Genomic DNA, 17,118 nt, shown 5'->3' on the forward strand with positions numbered 1-17,118 from the left:
AAACATTAAAGAAGATCTATGGAGGCATTTGACTTCATTGTCAGTTTATCTCAGCGCGGCCAATATCTGGACGCCATTCACCGGCGAACATAGAAGCAGCTATTTGTATGATAATGTAAAACAGGCTCTGTGGACTGCTGCTCTATGTGATGCCGTGCAGGAGACAGCTGACATGAGCACTTATTGAATCTTGCCGGTGATTCAGTAAGAAATGTGAGCAATGCAGCGAGAGAGAGAGAGAGAGACACATAAAGAAAGAGAGAGAGAGAGAGAAACGGCTGGTGCTGCCGGTTCGGCTGCGTAAATGTCAGCGTGGCGGGCGACCTCTCTGTCGGCTCGTTTTCCCGCTCTTTAGTATTTTAAAGACAGCGACTGCGATCCCGGACGTGATGCGTAAACTATTCCCGTGCTTGTTTCGGCGCCGAGAGTCGATCCACAGTGACCAGATTAACGAGCAGCTCACTCCCACGCTGGCTTCAGAAGAGGCCTCCAACACGTCGTGGATGATGCGACATGATATAACACACTCTCCCACCTCCATTCATATCTCTTTGTTGAGGTGGCTCTGAATAATGGGACAGTACATTAGTATACTCAGGGCTCTGAGAGCCTGTCTAGAGACATTACCCACAAAACGTTTCATCCAGAGATGAAACACGAACGCGTGGCGAGGGCCGGGCGAGCGTGTGCCGTCAGCGCAAACGTGTGAGGCTTTGATTGGTTGTGAATCTACTGCAGCTGCTGGTGGAGAACAGGAAGAAGATCTGCTCTGAATCACAGTGTCGACCGTTTGAGCCAATGCGTGCGCTCCATTAGACGAACCAACTACATGATTTTATCTCAAGGTTTTTTTTCTTGGGCTTTCAACTACATCTTACTGTTTTCATTTCCGGATGGAGGAGGGCGTGAGGTTCAGGTGGGGGTCATCTGAATTCATCTGTTGCACAAAGCAGTTCAGTTCTTGACAGTGGAACGATGAATTCTGGGAAAATGTAGTTTTCAATATAAGAAAAATGGCCGGCCGATGAACCACATCCATCCACTCAGCTCCGTTTACCCCGAGCAGAGAAGGTTTGTCTTCAGGAAGAATTCAGCAGTTACAAGGACGTTGAACTTGAAGAGTGAAACAAAAAAATAAATAAAAATCTGATTCAGTCTCTAGAAACTCTTTCTCTTCTCTCCGCTGTCTCCATAACAACGTCAGCAAACCACAAATTATGAGCCACGCTGTCCTGTTTTTTGCTGTTGAGTGCTACCTGTCATCAACTGACAGGTGTCATTGATTGTTACCGTGGTAACGTTGGTCTTGTACCTGAGTTAGCCTTGGGGTACGGTGTCTAATGATTTTGTCTTGGAAGTGAGTCAGTGTTTATTTGTGTGAAACGTCTCCGTGAAACTGAGGTCCAGAGAGTTTGTGCCTCTGGTAACCACGGCAACGTATACATAATACTGGATTTGAACGTACAGGAGCTTAATGTGATTATAATCTCCTGCTGTTATAATGAGACTCGTTTGGATAAAGTCGTGTTAGGGTGGGGGTGTTACTGCTGGAGATGTGGTAGATTATATGCTGGGAAACAAGACGCCCACTGATTTATATAAAACAGCTGAAGTATCAGAGTGAAGGAAAAACACATGTTCTTCAACAGAACAGAAGTTAGAAATAGCCCGGGCTCAGCCTGACCTCTGACCTCGGACAGACGAGATAGAAAGTCCTTCAAGACAAAACACACATGATGCTGTTGTGAGAGTCTGAATCCCTCTCAACTCCAAGGCTGCTGACCTATAGCTACCCCTGACCTCTGACCCCCCCCCCCCACTTATAGAGAAGGACCTTGCAGGGATCCAGAACAAATTAAATTATTATTACCTATAGGTCGCACTCATCCACAGTCCTGTAAGTGAGCGTGAGACTTTTTTTAATACCAGCGACAACAGCGAGCGGCCCAGGCTTTCAGCTCTAATACTCTCCATCACTTCATTAGCAGGGACTGTGTGTGTGTGTGTGTGTGTGTGTGTGTGTGTGTGTGTGTGTGTGTGTGTGTGTGTGTGTGTGTGTGTGTGTGTGTGTGTGTGTGTGTGTGTGTGAGTGTGTGTGTGAGTGGGTGTGGGAAAGAGGGCGAGGGAAGAGCAGCGTTGATGCTGTCACTCGGCTGCCATTATGCTTTAAAACAACCCACACAGTGGCACACGGAGTCAAAGAAGAGCCATTATTAATTCCTCCCCTCTGAAATGAGCCGCAGAAGAAGAAGGAGCACATGGAGCCTCATTGTCTGCCGCCATTGAAGTCCTCTTTTCTGGGGACATGAAAGCGGACACAATGATTTCTATTACCGGACCTTATCAGGCGCTTAGCCAAGAGATTAGCGCTGGTAATTCTCTCTTTTTTGGTGTAAAGGTCTTTTTTTTTTGAAATTCAGAGCTTATGAGAGAGAGAGAGAGGGGGAGAGAGGGGGAGAGGGAGAGGGAGGGGGAGGGGGAGAAGGAGGGGGGGAGGGAGGGAAAAATGAGAAATGGATTCATTAGCGTGTAAAGGGTCGTTCAGTCAATAGTCACATTCTCAATATTTCGTCATCATTCAGGGAGGGTGCTCTGAAGTGAAATTCAAGACGCCCTGTGAAAGAAAAACGAGCCCACAGGTCGTCTGTGCGGCAGGCTGTTATGACATCACAGTTAGGTTTTGTTGCTAAGCGACATCTAGTGGTCGTAGTGATGACGACAGGAGCGAAGGCGAGAAGTGTGTATTGTAACCATGACAACCTCTCCTATGGGTCGGGTCAGAGGGTCGCTCAGGTTGGAGGACTGGTTGTGAATTTCAGTCTGTGAATCATCAGCAGCGGCGGTTTTCACCAAACCCTCGGAGAACTCTGCGCTTCTGAGTCGGGGTTTCGGTGGCCGCTCCGGTGGCGGCGGCGTTCAGACTGAACCACGAAGCACGTGGCGTAAAATACAGAACTGAGCTGTGAGCTTCCTGCCCCCAAATATCACTCCAGCTTCTCTACCTGCTTTTCTCAGTTTCCTTTCTTCAAGAGATGTCGCGTCTTGACCCCCGAGGGCCGGAGTCAGTGCCACCGCTTGTTTTACTCACGTTCCTCCTTCATCCATAGATAGACTAGAGTCTGAGAGGCGGCTGGACTAAGACCAGACCTGAGAGAGAGAGAGAGAGAGAGAGCCCCCCTCCTGCACATCCTCCTGGGGATTTGAAGCTACATATAAGTCTACATACATGCTTGGACATGCTCGCCACGTCTTCTTGCAGACCACAATAAAATGTAATGACATGGACCGTCGAGGAGGAGCGCCCCGCTGTGATTGAAATGGAGACACAAAGCTGTGGGAAATTGGAAGAAAAGCTGGAGCTCAGTCTCATTCTGCTGCGTGCAGCGAGGTTGTTTCACTCCTTTCTGCTGGGTAAACCGCCACCCTGGTGGCGTGTTAAGCCAATACCACAGACTCAAAAAAAAAGGGGTGGGGGGGGGGGCCATTAAACATTAAGTCCATTTTGTTTGCTTTTCCCCACAAGACGTCCACGAAACGAAGAGCATTTATTTGCCAAAAGCAGATTATCTGCAGGACTGATTGGCGGAGTGAAGGATCTTTGACCTTTAATTATTACTGCGGTCGTTTTTCTGCTCGTACCTGCCTTTAGTCTCCGCGGGGGCCGAGGGACTGACACACAACTCCTCAGGATAAAGGTGCATTTGCTGTGAGTTGCAAGGTGTCTATCAGTTGGGGGGCTGAGGATCCAAATGGAGTCTGGAGTCTGCCCTCCAAAGATCTGTTTGGAATTAACACAGCAAATGACTGACACTCTCTCTGCGACTGTTTCGCCGTTTCAGAGCTCAGATAAAGACAAGCTGCTAACGTAGTGTGAGAAGCTGAGGACTGCTGCGGTTTACTGCACTGATATTTGTCACAGCTGTCAGTTTGTTTTATTGAGGATGTAATTAGTTATTTTTCTATCAAGACGCTGCACACATTCGTACACAAGTGTTGTTCATAAAAATATTATATAACGAGCCCAGCGTCTGTAAATCTGGGTTTCACTGCGGTCTGCCCATCCTGCCATTTATTTTACCTTCAGGTGTTAAATTACTTTCCCGTCTTCACACAGTCACTGGGAGCTGGAGCATATCCCAGCATGCACTGGGAGAGAGTCAGGGCGCGGCATCCTTGACAGGTCACCGGGCTCTCACAGGGTTAACGACAGGTACCTCGGCTCACTGATGGAGGAATGAGAGTGGCTGCAGGTGAGAAGATGAAATATGATCCAGCAGCAGAATGTAATGGATCCACGGCTCGTGAAAAACATTTCGTTCATTTATATGAATGTAACTTGTAAGTGACAAACTGGCTGTAATGTCTTAGACACAAGAAGTGAGCGGTGGTTGTTTTGCTGTGTTGCACTGGCTCGTCTGATGCTCCAACACAACAGACTCCAGACTGAAGGTGGAGACGAGCTCCACATGAAGTGACGTGTGTCAGAAACCAGCTTCCACATGCTGGGATCTTTTGTCCAACAACTTCTTCTGAAAACCAAGACTCCGACTCTTTTCAGTGACTGTTCTGGTGTGTGGAGGTGTGACGGGCTTTGAACTCCGGAGCTCTTTTTTCTCCTGCACACAACTACTCCTGCGCACACGACTGACTGACTGACTGACTGACTGACTGACTGACTGACTGCTGCAACACAGCGAACGGCTCAGAGCAGAGAGCGTCTGAAAGTGTCTGCTCCTCCGCTCGTTTACACCTGAAACATAAAATATATATAATAATTATTAAAATAACAACCGCAAGCACCACGATAATATCATATATCATAATATTTGTTCTGGACTATATCAAGATATTAAATATTTGGATGCTGCTGAAGTCTAGAGGAACATACGCTAAACTTACATTAGGAAATATTTATATATATATAAGATTTTATATGTGTTTACCGCCCTCCCCCTGAACTTCCAGGCAACATCCAGCCCCCAGAGTCCATGATGCTTCTGCTCTCAAAACACCTGAGTCAGAGGAACAGTCCTGCTCACTGTCTTCTTCTCCTCCTACACCCAATCACGACTTCCTCTTCTACAACACACCCCACATCGAGGGACGTTGCATTTGTTATTCCGCCCCTCAGCGCGAAGGCCTCTGCAGGACGCCAGCTTATATATCCCAGACCATTAACAACATGACAGGAGGAGTTAGCTTGACTGGCATGTTTATTGTTCTGTTGACTGGGCCGTGCTAATGAGGCCTTCGTGCTGCGCTGGGCCAGCAGGATTACCACAGCATCACAGGACAAGCACAAACAAGACCCACTGTCACTGACCATTTCCCTGAGAGCACCCAAACACACACACACACACACAACACAACACAACACAGCCGCCACACACATGAACACACACACTGGGCTTGTGCTGCGTTCAGGTGCTCGCACTGAGAGAGTTCAGGAGTCGGAAATGTGATTTCTTGATGCGTTTAGCTGTAACAAACACAAAGTGGTACAAAGTAAGTTTGTACATCAGAGGTCAAGCAGCGCAGCTTTGCACTGTAGCTAGAAAATGAAGAAGAGAAAATTAGCATTATTTATGCATATAATTGATGTTTTAATAATTTATTAACCTGAAAGGCAGACGCACACAGCGGTCCTGGAAAGGGACTGGCTGCCCTCCAGCAGCTCAGCTACGAGCAGGAAACACTGGGGTCTCAGTGAACTGTACATCCTGAACCACAGTGACGGCAGCTGGCTTTAAACTACAACTTCTACAAGTTAATAAAAGAAATACCAAGCCAAACATGTCCCATCTCCCCGTCTACATCACTGGACCAAAACAAAACAAGCTAACAAACCAAACACCGTCTGCCTCCCCAGCACTGCACACTTCTCCCCCCGATGGATGGTCCTGACATCCAGGTACCACGCACCTGTTTCTGCCAAACATCAATACCTGAAACCCAACTGAGTGTTTTCTTCTTCATCTCTCTCTCTGTCTCTCTGTCTGTCTGTCTCTCTCTCTCTCTCTGTCTCTCTCTCTCTGTCTGTCTGTCTCTCTGTCTGTCTCTGTCTCTCTCTCTCTGTCTCTCTCTCTGTCTCTCTCTCTCTCTCTCTGTCTCTCTCTCTCTGTCTCTCTCTCTGTCTCTCTCTCTCTCTGTCTCTCTCTCTCTCTGTCTCTCTCTCTGTCTGTCTGTCTCTCTCTCTGTCTGTCTCTGTCTCTCTCTCTCTCTCTGTCTCTCTCTCTGTGTCTGTCTGTCTCTCTCTCTGTCTCTCTCTCTCTCTGTCTCTCTCTCTCTCTGTCTCTCTCTGTCTGTGTCTGTCTGTCTCTCTCTCTGTCTGTCTCTGTCTCTCTCTCTCTCTCTCTGTCTCTCTCTCTCTGTCTCTCTCTCTCTGTCACTCACTTTATTTGTCTTTGTATTGCTTCATCAAAAAAAAAATATATATCCAATAAGTTTTCTGAAAGAATTAATATAATTAGGTGAATTAGCCCCAGTCATGATTATGACGTCGCTAATATACACATTCGTGTGTGTGACCTAATCTAACAACATCTAGGGACTTTTCAAGCAAGCTTTAGCCAGTTAGCTCCTGTTAGCTAGAGCAACAACACTGTCACAGTAACCGAAGGTGGGTAACCATCTATCTGCTGCTGTAGTCAGTACACAGACAGAGAAAGGCTTTAGCTTAGCAAGGCTGCACCTCCACCTTACTTGCTAACTAGCTTGCTGGGGCTGTGAGCTTTGTTCATTTCTCAGCATCAAAGTAAAGAGCTAGCATTAGCAGCAGCAGCTAACAGTAGCAGCTTTCTGACTCTGAGGCGGGGGCCGTGTGTTTGTGTGCTCGCTGAATAATTGTCTCAACTTGATGTTTCGGTGTTCACAAATGAGCCGCAGCAAAAATATGACACTCAGCACACCACCCTTTTATTTTCAACCCTCTTGTTTAATTTTCTCCAGATCCTCCACGCTCTGACTTGAAGGCAGCGCCACCGAGGGCAGACAGGCGCCGCAGTGACAGCTCTCGGACTGTAGTCCTCAATTAATACAGACACTTGCTTCTCTTCCCGGCCTCCCTCTCTCTGTCTCTCACTCTCAGTCTGCTGCATTCAGCATCACTCAACATGTGAGACATACCTGCGTCTCCCTGCCTGTATCAGCTGCCTGGTGATTTATGGTTTACTCCGCTAATCGTCAGCAGTCGCTAGTGTTAGCCCCATTAGCGCTAATGCTACATCTGATATAAAAGGGGCCTATTGACGAACTGGTAATGAGACTACTGCGGGCCACATGGTAAAAGTGATAGTGTGTCACCTGCAGCACTGATCGTTGGTGTGGATGTGGTTTTGTGGAAACGATGTGATGCAATCATTTCCAACAGCTTGGGAAACCATTGCCACAAAGAACTGGGGCTTTTCTTAGAGCAAGAGTCAAACCCAGTGTTAGAATCGTGTTGTAATGGAGTTCTCAGTGACTTCACCTCAGCTGAGAGGAAACGGGTCTAAAACCTGTCGTGGTTCTTGCACCCCCTTGTGGTCGCTGCGAAAATGGTGTAGCATTTTCTCCAGGAAGACAAAATTAGCTAAATGTCACTTTCATAATCAATTCAAAATATTACCTAAATAATTTAAATTCAAAAGATTAAATTATATTTTTTGTCACCCAGCAACTTTAAAGAAAGGCTGGACAAAAAAACAGGGAAGTGCCCCAGGGCCCAAAGCTGCCAGAGAAACATCAGAACAAAGCACACGTCCCTGTGTGTGAATTAGTCTTTATAATTTGATTAACTGCAAGTCACAGAAATCAACTATGGCAGTGGCCGTGTCCTCTCTCAGCTGTCTGTGGATATATTTAATATAATCTTTATTATAAACTTTCTCTCATGTCTGAAAGTGTGAAAGCTTTGGGAGTTAATTTAATGTGTAGTGTGTGTTGTTTATCTGCCTCGGCCCGTGAGTGTGTGTCTGTCCTGCTGTCCCGTTCACACAGCCCCTCACATGTATACTTGAATATTTCTTAACACCTCTCATAGATGCCAAACGCTGTATGCAGAGATTATAACTGTAACACTGTGTGTCAGACACCAGCCCCCATGCTTTTCTTTTTTAACCTCGAATTTACAGTTTCCACGTTGCCTCTGCCACAAAAAAAAACAATGACAGCTTTTTTATAAATGTCCTGCACCTGGTCCCTGTCCAGAGCTTTTATATAAAGCATATCTCCTTCTGTTCACAGACGCACCAAAATGTCTGTTAAACTGCCCCCCCAGTGAGTAAACAAGATGGAACCTGCAGTGCCAGAGCGGTGTTTCAAATTGAGAGCTAGCAGAATATGACAGCTCCTTTAACGCTGCTCTTAGACATTCATTATCATTAAGATGTTGGTTTCCATACCTGCTTAAGTAAGCATTTATCCCCAAGCTGTTAGGTCTCCTTCAGCACTCTCTCTCCCTTTCTCTCTCCCTCTCCCTCTCTCCCATTGCGGGCAAATTTGCAACCCAGCTTTGCATCAGCAGTTACAAAAGGAAGGCGCTTTTTTATACTTCTCTTGATGCTCGTCCAAGAAATTGATGTACAGGATGCATCTGGGTCTTAGAAGAGAGAGAGAGAGAGAGAAGGAGGTGAAGAGTGTGTTTTAGTGTGTGAGTGCACTTTGCATTTCTCCAATTCCCTCCTGTTTCCCAAAGACTATTACTCTAACTTTTCATCCATATCCAGTTGACAAAATAAAGACATTTCATTAAGGCTATCTCTGCGCCCGGGCCTGTTTAATGAAATGAATACCTCTGCAGCCTTTGTGTGTGTGCATGCATGTGTGCTCTTAGATACGTGTGTGCATCTCATTTCAACATTTTTGTATTATAGTCTTTGTATAGATGCTTTTTTTCCTGGCTGGGCTGCAGCTTTAACGCCTGCAGATGAACATTTTGTTGCTCTGTAATGAGAAAGTTTGTCTCTCCAGGCTTTGTGTTTATGACCGCCTTGCTATCTGCGAGATACTCGGCCGTGGGAGTAATTAATGTCGGGCGTAGTTGTCCGGCGAGTGTCTCCTCAGACCTCAGATCCCACCTTCACCTCGACCCTGAACTCTAATAAGCCCACAGGGAAGACCCAGCATGCACCTCAGCGTCGGCCGAGGCGGCTGCATAATTAGTCTTCAAGCGTGGCCTCGCACACCCAGCAGGACGGAGCTCATGAATGGAAAACACCCATTCGTTCAGACTAGATACTGACATGTGACTGTGATGAAGACATTGTTCCATCCCTCTTCCTGGATGAGATTCTCAGTGTTTCCATGGAAGCAGCTCAGCTGGAAAGCCACTGATGACAAATCTAAAAAGTTTGACTGAATAAAACTTAACAGCAAAATTAAAACTTTGTGTGAAGCTTCAGGGAAGAGGTGAGAGATCGTGGAAGCAGCAGTGTTAAATCCTCACCCCCACATTGTCATGTTTCTTTACATCTTCACATTTTAAACACTTTGTGCTGCTACGTCACGTTGAGTTAAGGTGAATGGTCGACTGGAGCTTCAAAGGATCATAAAGGCTTCGCATGTTTTCATTGTAAGATAGATTTTACACGGCAGCTGTGCTGCTGTACTTTATATATTTTAGGAAGTAGGTGTTTAGATTCAGTTTTTTATTTTTCTACTGTTGCGGCCATCTGTTGGTTTCCATTGATTTCCATTTGTTATCTCACTCTGAAACAGTAGTTACTGTATGTAGAGTACAGTTAAATAACAGTGTATCAGCAGACACCACAGTATGGTTCGGCTGCTCAAGTGTTGTACAGTTGTGAAATACTATAGTTACTAAGCTTGTCAATATTCACAGTTTAACAGTTTACAGTCCAAATAATATTGAGATATATGACATTATCGCAGGGGGGGTGGGGTCGGGTTATAGTATCATTATATTGTTGTATTTTATTTTAATGTTTTTTCTCTTTTTTTAGTTTCCGTTGTTTCTTTTTTTAAAGTTTCCGTTGTTTCTTTTTTTTATGATACATAATTATTTAGATGTTTCAGGTGTTTTTTGTTAAACATTATATTATTGTATATTATTTTTAAGGTATAAGCAATGCTGCCACTGAACAGTTAAAAGTCAAAGTTTTACTACCAAGGCTCGATGTAAGCCAGGCAGTGAAAGGAGGGTTGGGATGCTGCTGCACATTGTACCATGGTATATGGTATAATTATAATTATTTGTTAAAGTAAGATCAGATCATGATCAAATGAGAACTTTCTTCAGCTGCTGTGAAAGTTCCTCACTGTCGTCTTTTGTCAAATATGCCAGAACTACATTCCACTATGTGAATCCTAATTGCAGAGACCCTGTTATATATAAAAAAAAAAAAGTAGGATGACAACCGGCCATGAAACAGAAGCCTCCCGCCCTCAGTTGCCCTTTTCGCTTCCACATTATACATCTACTCTGTCAGACATCTGCAAAAGGCCACACCATATATCCCCGTCCACTTTTACAGCTCGCCAGTAAGAAATGAAAGTGGAAGTGAAATATAGGAGTATCAGTGCTATAGGGGGGGGGGGGGACGGAGCCACTTGTGTCTGTGTCAGCAGTGAGTGATGTCCCATGACACTGGAGTTGCATTCAATCTATCAACGGCTAATAATTATGTGTACATTTATGACAAGGGACCCGGGTTTAATGGATCAATTCGCTCACACTCCAATTCCCATTCTGCACATGGATTTCCTGTCATTTCTATGAAGGATTTTGCATCAGTCTCTCTCTCTCTCTCTGTCACTCTCTCTCTCTGTCTCTCTCTCTTCCTAATTCAACGCTGCCTTTACCAAATGATGGCTGCATGCATTTTTCATGTTTTTTATTCTGTCTTGAAGTTTTTCCCCGTATGGGCAGATGTGCTACTGGCAGCAGTAATCCCTGATTCGGGAGGCTGGAATACCACAGAAGCTCATTAGTGGCTTATGCTCATGCTATATGCTGCTAACCTATAGGCTTATTTAAAGGAATAAGATGTAAAGTATGAACACAATAAATCCTTCTATTGAACCCTGGAGAAAACTCACATGTTACAGCAGCACAAGAGACCTAACAACTGTTTGAATAATACAAACACACGATAGAAGACATTTAGGAAATGGGGGATGACATCATAAAGCAACAATATTTTAGAATACATAAGTGAATTGTGCAAAATAAATACACAGATTTGCTGTACTATACAAACACCATACATACATATACCATATATTTACCACATATAACTTTATTAAAAAAGAAAAATTTAAATATGTGTGTGACATAAGTATTCAGAACCTTTGCTGTGGCACTTGAAATGTATACAAACATATAAAATAATAAATGAAATGTAAATATACATGGATATATATATAATGACAAACAGATTGATAAAATGTGTTATATTACCTTTGAGCCCGACTTGAGGGATGAACAGTGTTTTTCTGTAACATGGTGTTTCTACACGCTGGTGACTGCTGGCACTTTCCCTCCTACTACTACTACAGCAAACCCATCAACCCCCCCCCCCCCCCCCCCCCCCCCCCCAGAGGCTGTAGAAATTTGGCCTGTTCACAGTGCCACTGAAGCAGCTTCGGCAGCTCTTGCCACTGATACGTTATACTGACCCCACCAGAATCACCAGAGACCCCTTCTGCATCTTGGTCAATCATCACAGTTCACTGGGCAGGCGGGGCTTTGCGTCAGAGCTGCACTCTGCCAAAGTTTGTCAAGCTCCGCCACAGACGACAGAGATGGAGGAAAGCTTGTTGGAGCGGCCGGCGACCACACATCCAGTCCCACGCTGCTACTCCTGCTGCTGCCGCCACGCTCTGCTGACATAAATAAAAGCAGCGACTTGTTACCCCCCTGGTGAGCGAGGACTCTGTGAAAGTCAGCATAATGTCCAACTTGAGGTCAGATTTAGGGGCATATCTCATAAAGCCATAGTATTTACTATTTCACTGTGGTGCGGCGCAGGTCAACATAGCTTTTTAGTATTGACAGCTCATACAGAGAACTCTCACCTCCAGCAGGATTACCAAGCAAAGCCTTTTACTGCCGTGTGACTCAGTGCTGTGTGACTAAGGTCTTAACTTAGGTCTGCAGCACAGTCACCACGCTCTGTCTGTGGTTTTCATCTTCTGATCAGTCAAGGATTAAGTCTGGACGCTTATTAAACAGTGAACTGAAACATAACTGCGGTTGCGGTGACTGGTTTTCTGTTTAATGTGAATTTGGATTAAAACGAGGTCATGATAAGAGAAGCTCTTTATGGGCAACGAAAGGTCTCAGCTTTTACTATTGTTTACTTACAAACAAAATCAGGTGGGTTTTTGTTAGCGCCCCTACAGCGGCAGGTATACCGGACCTCGGTTGTCATGGTAACAATAATAAACAGGCTGACTGCACCGACATAACCGTACTTACCTTCTTCTCCATGGTAACTATAATAACGGTTTGGACAGGTTTAGGAAAAGACGGTGCTATGGGTTAACATATGTACTTCCTCACCATTGGACAATCTTTATTGTCATGGTTACAATAATAACAACGTGGTTAACTTTGTCGAACGGTCGCGGATTATAGAAACAACATAAACTCTTACTCCCACAGGGGAATCGAACACTGCCCTCCTGTGACTCTGTCTCTCTTTATTCTACGTCACCGACACGTTTCCCTTCGCTCCTGTCATCATCACTACGACCGCTGGATGTCGCCTAGCAACAAAACCTAACTGTTTTCTATAATAACCTGGTCTCTTCCATCTCCTGTTTGGCTGCTAAATGCTCCACCATGATCAGCAGCTGGACTCTGACTTGGTCTGTCTGCTACAACCCCAGCGGTTGTAGGGAGCCGTGAGACTGTTAGTCAGTTATTTTACCCACCGTCAGTGGATGAAAACATCATTGTTAGCTCAGTTGCTCGTGCTTGTTGAATGACTTTAGCTTGATAATGTATTCTGAAATCCATCCATTGTGGGCAACAGTTTAAAATCTGCTAACACCGTGTTCCTGCTAGAAACGATAACGAACACTCTGCCACCTGTTCCACTCCACTCCGCGCTTTCATCTGAACAGTGATGCAGCGCCGCCTCTGTCGAACATCTACGAGAGCCGCAAACAATCTCTGTCGCTTCGAGTCATCCAGGACTTGTTGACTCTGGCTTTGGATTCACGCTGTGTCATGTCTGCTTCCCTCTGATTCATAATGAATTAGCATATTTTCAAATTATCTCTGCTTTTGTTGGAAATCTCAGTGGAATTTGCACAGCACAATTCCAGTGAGTCATCTCTGCGTAATACTGTGCTCTTAAATGGAAAATGCTGCTTTAGGGCTCCAGCAGAAGAAAATGTGCCTGTTGCTAGAGTTGACAGTGATAAGCCTTTGCTTCCTATCCTGAGAAAGAATTGAATTCTTGGTCCCGGTGGCCAAGTCTTACATAAGAAAATGACTGGCTGAGATGCCTATCACTCCCACGGTGCTGACAGTCTCTCACCGAGCCATCCCGTCCTCTCAGTCTTATAGTACATGTGTTAGCTGATTATAGGCTGATTCCACGTCTCTCGGCTCTGTGATATCTCCTCCATTCAGACCGAGGTTTTGACCAAATTGCTAAAAGTCAGTACGGATTAGTTTCGTCCACTAAGCTTCGTGATTCTCATCTTGGCATCGCCTGCTGCAGTGTGAGACTAGCAATCCATGCTACTGTATCTTCAAGATGGATGATATGGGTGCATGGGAGCCTAAAATGTTCCAAATGAAATGACTTGCAGTGTGACACAGCTTCCAAAAATAGGTGGGGAAGGAAAATGCTAGCAAGTACCCAAGGTGGCCGACTTCTTGTCATAATAACAAGAAGTCTCTGTTATAATTATTTCACACTTTAAATTTAAGGGACTCTGGTGAAGCACAGTACAATCATACAGGGAACAGGGTGTCAGCTGAATGTAGCTAATGCTAATGTCCAGGGACAGGAGCGTTAGCTTGATGCTAATTGTTTATCCTGTTAAATTTAAGCATGGTCCACTTGGTTTTTAAAAAATGGGTGTATTGTAGTTTGGGTAGATTTAAGGTGGTTGTGGGAATTCCTTAAAGGGACAGTCCACCAATTTTCCACATCAAATCAATGAACTCACCAAAGGGACTGAAAAGAGTCTAAAAACAGTTTGTGTTGAACAGAATGCCTCCAATACAGACTTGGGTTTGAGTTTGGTAGATGGTAGTATTTCACAAAAATCCAATCAGATTGCATCATGGGAAAAGTAGGATTCACAGTGGGAGATTCCCTTTTTTGTTGGGGACTGAAAGTGCTTTGATCCTCTCTGCTCTGTGTCTTGGGAGCTTCATGCAGTTGTAATTGGTGGAATATCCCTTTAATCCAAATGTTACAGACTGTGCCAGCGTGAGTCGATGTGCATTAATATCCAGGAAGAAGCCAAATGAGACAGTGGTAGAAATCATATTTAACGTCACACTTCTCTTGTACAATACTCCACGTTCTGTTCTTCAGCATCAGAGAACTCAGATCAATACATGTGTTTAAACAGCTCCGCTGCTCTCCCGCTCTTACATTTACACTCACAATAATCCAGCGATGAGTATTTTCACTTCCAATACTAAAGTATACTTTAGTGGCAAAATCAATTTAACTCAGTCAAAGTTTGATTTAACTTTGATGGTTTATGATTCCCTCCACTTACTTTAAAGATGCTCGCTGCTAAAATGTCCAGTCTAAATAGCGATGAGTTTTCTGGTGTTTTGTCTTGTGTACCGAGGGTGCCCATAGAACAGAGTGGAGGAGGGTTCAATAATGAGTCTTTTATGTACTTTAGGGACTTTTCTTTTACTTTATTTATTCGTATTTATTTCCATTACGCTTGACGAGTACGTGCGTATCATTTCTGTGTGTTGTAGGTCATATATAATATGCATGCCTGCGTGGTGCTCTGGACAAGGTTTGAGCAGTTAAATCCAGACACAGTATGTAGCAGGAGAGGCAAACCAGGAAAATGCTTGGGGCTCCCAAGGGTAAAGGGGCCCCCGATGGCCCCCCATATTGGAATTTTTTCTGCAATGACAACTATAAACCCCCTTAAACCTCCCATAAAGACAGTCTACAGTTCACTGCTGCTGCCCTTAAACCCCCTTAAGTGGGGCCCCTGATGATGTCTGCTAGAGCTAGAATCTACCTATTGCCTGCATGTGAGGCGTTTAGGGAACATCTGTAAATTATAGTTATCTATTGCCGGCATGTGAGGCGTTTAGGGAACATCTGTAAATTGTAGCATCTACCGATAGTCTGCATGTTGCAAGAGAAAAATTGATCCCAAAATGTATGTGTGATAATGATGATGATGTCATGACAACAATAAAATACAGTGAGAGATCTTTGTTCAAACATTAAAAGGTTCAGTCCTAATATGTTTTCTGCAGCGCATCAACGGCCCACATCAACCATGGTAATAACATTTCTCCCATCGTTACTTGAGGCAGGTCTGAATTAAAAATAAAAGAAACTGCTGAGACACAAAGTGTGCGACCTCTCGGTGGAATGGCCTCCTATCTCTTCACTGCAGATGTTCATCCTTTTTCACCCCCCCCCCCCTGTTTTGTGTTGCAGTGCCGTCGTTCTGGGGGCTGGTAAACTCGGCCTGGAACCTGTGCTCCGTGGGGAAGAGGCAGTCGCCAGTCAACATCGAAACTAGCCACATGATCTTTGACCCCTTCCTCACGCCAATAAAACTGAACACAGGTGGACGCAAGGTAAAGACAGACACACACACACACACACACACACACACACACTGCTACTACTTTCCACTGTCTGCTTGATGGATGCTGGGGCTTTGTGCAGTGTCTTTTTGTTGCTGGTTGCATTTCTAAGACACTGCTCTGCACTGCGCTATAGTGCTTGTCACTATTGTGTTGGTTGTTGTTGTTTCAGTGCTGGGTGTGTTTCCCTGATCAATGCTCCTGACTGGTGTTTGTGTTGGCAGACAATGTGAGCTATTTGTCTAACCAACACTCTCCTGTGAGATAAAACACAGGACGATCGGCCTATTCCAGGCATGCACAATGGTTGTGTTCCAGTTCAAGAGGAGCCATAACTTTATCTTAAGGGCTTTACAGATGAAATCCCGCAGCCTAACGGCGGATTAGTCGAGCATATTGTTCATCATTTTCTCCCGTACAGTGGTGCACCAAGGACAGCAGATCAGGAATCTCCTCCATCCCGGGCCATATGACAGCGGCTAATTGGGAAGCCGTCACAGATGGACTGCTTTCAAAAGTGCACAGTTGCATAGTGAGATTAATGTCATGATTAGTTTATGTTTACATGCCAGCAGTGAGTACAGGGTCAGCCTTGGGCAATGATAGAGCACATAGGACGCGTGGCAGATTACCACCTATGGTAGAGCTGCTCTAATGCCTTGATCTAGACTGAAACAGACCCGTGTTATGTCCTTGGACGTCTGTTTTACCAGATTTGGACCCATTATTGGACGGCTTGAGTCATTTAAATTGAATTGTAGCTCTGCCTACACTCTGGGACTATAATAGAATTGGTAAGGAAACCTGTGATTTGAATAGTAGGCTACATTTTCTCTCTGCTGTAATTTCTGCCTGAAATGAAAATTAAATTTAACAATTCCTCTGTTTTGTGAGCGCTCCCCTGCTGCTCGCTCAAGGACTCCACTTTGAGAGCAGCTTCCCTGCAATGTTTCCGCAGTAAGGACATCACTCACAAAGGCACAATTTTATTGCCATAAGAAATGAATCACAATGAAAATACAGCCACTGAGAGAGAGACGGAGACAAAAGACTCAGAACAGACATCTTGAAAGTGTTCCCTCCTCCAGAACGACGGGTTCCTCGGTTCCTCAAACACCTAAAATGGCAGACGCTGGTGTTTTCTTGATAAGTGACCTTTTGCCGGTCGCTTGGCGATGACTTGTTGGAGGTTAAAACTTGATAACTTCTTCTTGTCTTCCTTGTCTTTATTCCCTCCTACAATATTTACTGATGAAGCTGAATATGTCTGTTTTTATTAAATAATATCATCAGGCTCTGCTAATCTCAGTGACAAACACATTGCATTTCCTGCCTTTTTAATGCTTCACAATAAA

The 17,118-nt window shown here is 44.7% G+C and overlaps 1 protein-coding gene across 1 annotated transcript in view; it reads left to right on the plus strand.

Annotated features, from left to right (window-relative positions):
- Window positions 1-17,118, plus strand: part of ca10a (carbonic anhydrase Xa) — a 206,865-nt gene that overhangs the window by 66,156 nt on the left and 123,591 nt on the right. Inside the window, exon 3 of the mRNA XM_056366372.1 lies at window positions 15,612-15,754. Within this exon, the coding sequence (XP_056222347.1) occupies window positions 15,612-15,754 (143 nt within the window). The remainder of the gene's footprint in view (window positions 1-15,611; window positions 15,755-17,118) is intronic.

This window comes from Seriola aureovittata, chromosome 21, assembly GCF_021018895.1.
Source record: "Seriola aureovittata isolate HTS-2021-v1 ecotype China chromosome 21, ASM2101889v1, whole genome shotgun sequence".
Lineage (NCBI taxonomy): Eukaryota > Metazoa > Chordata > Actinopteri > Carangiformes > Carangidae > Seriola > Seriola aureovittata.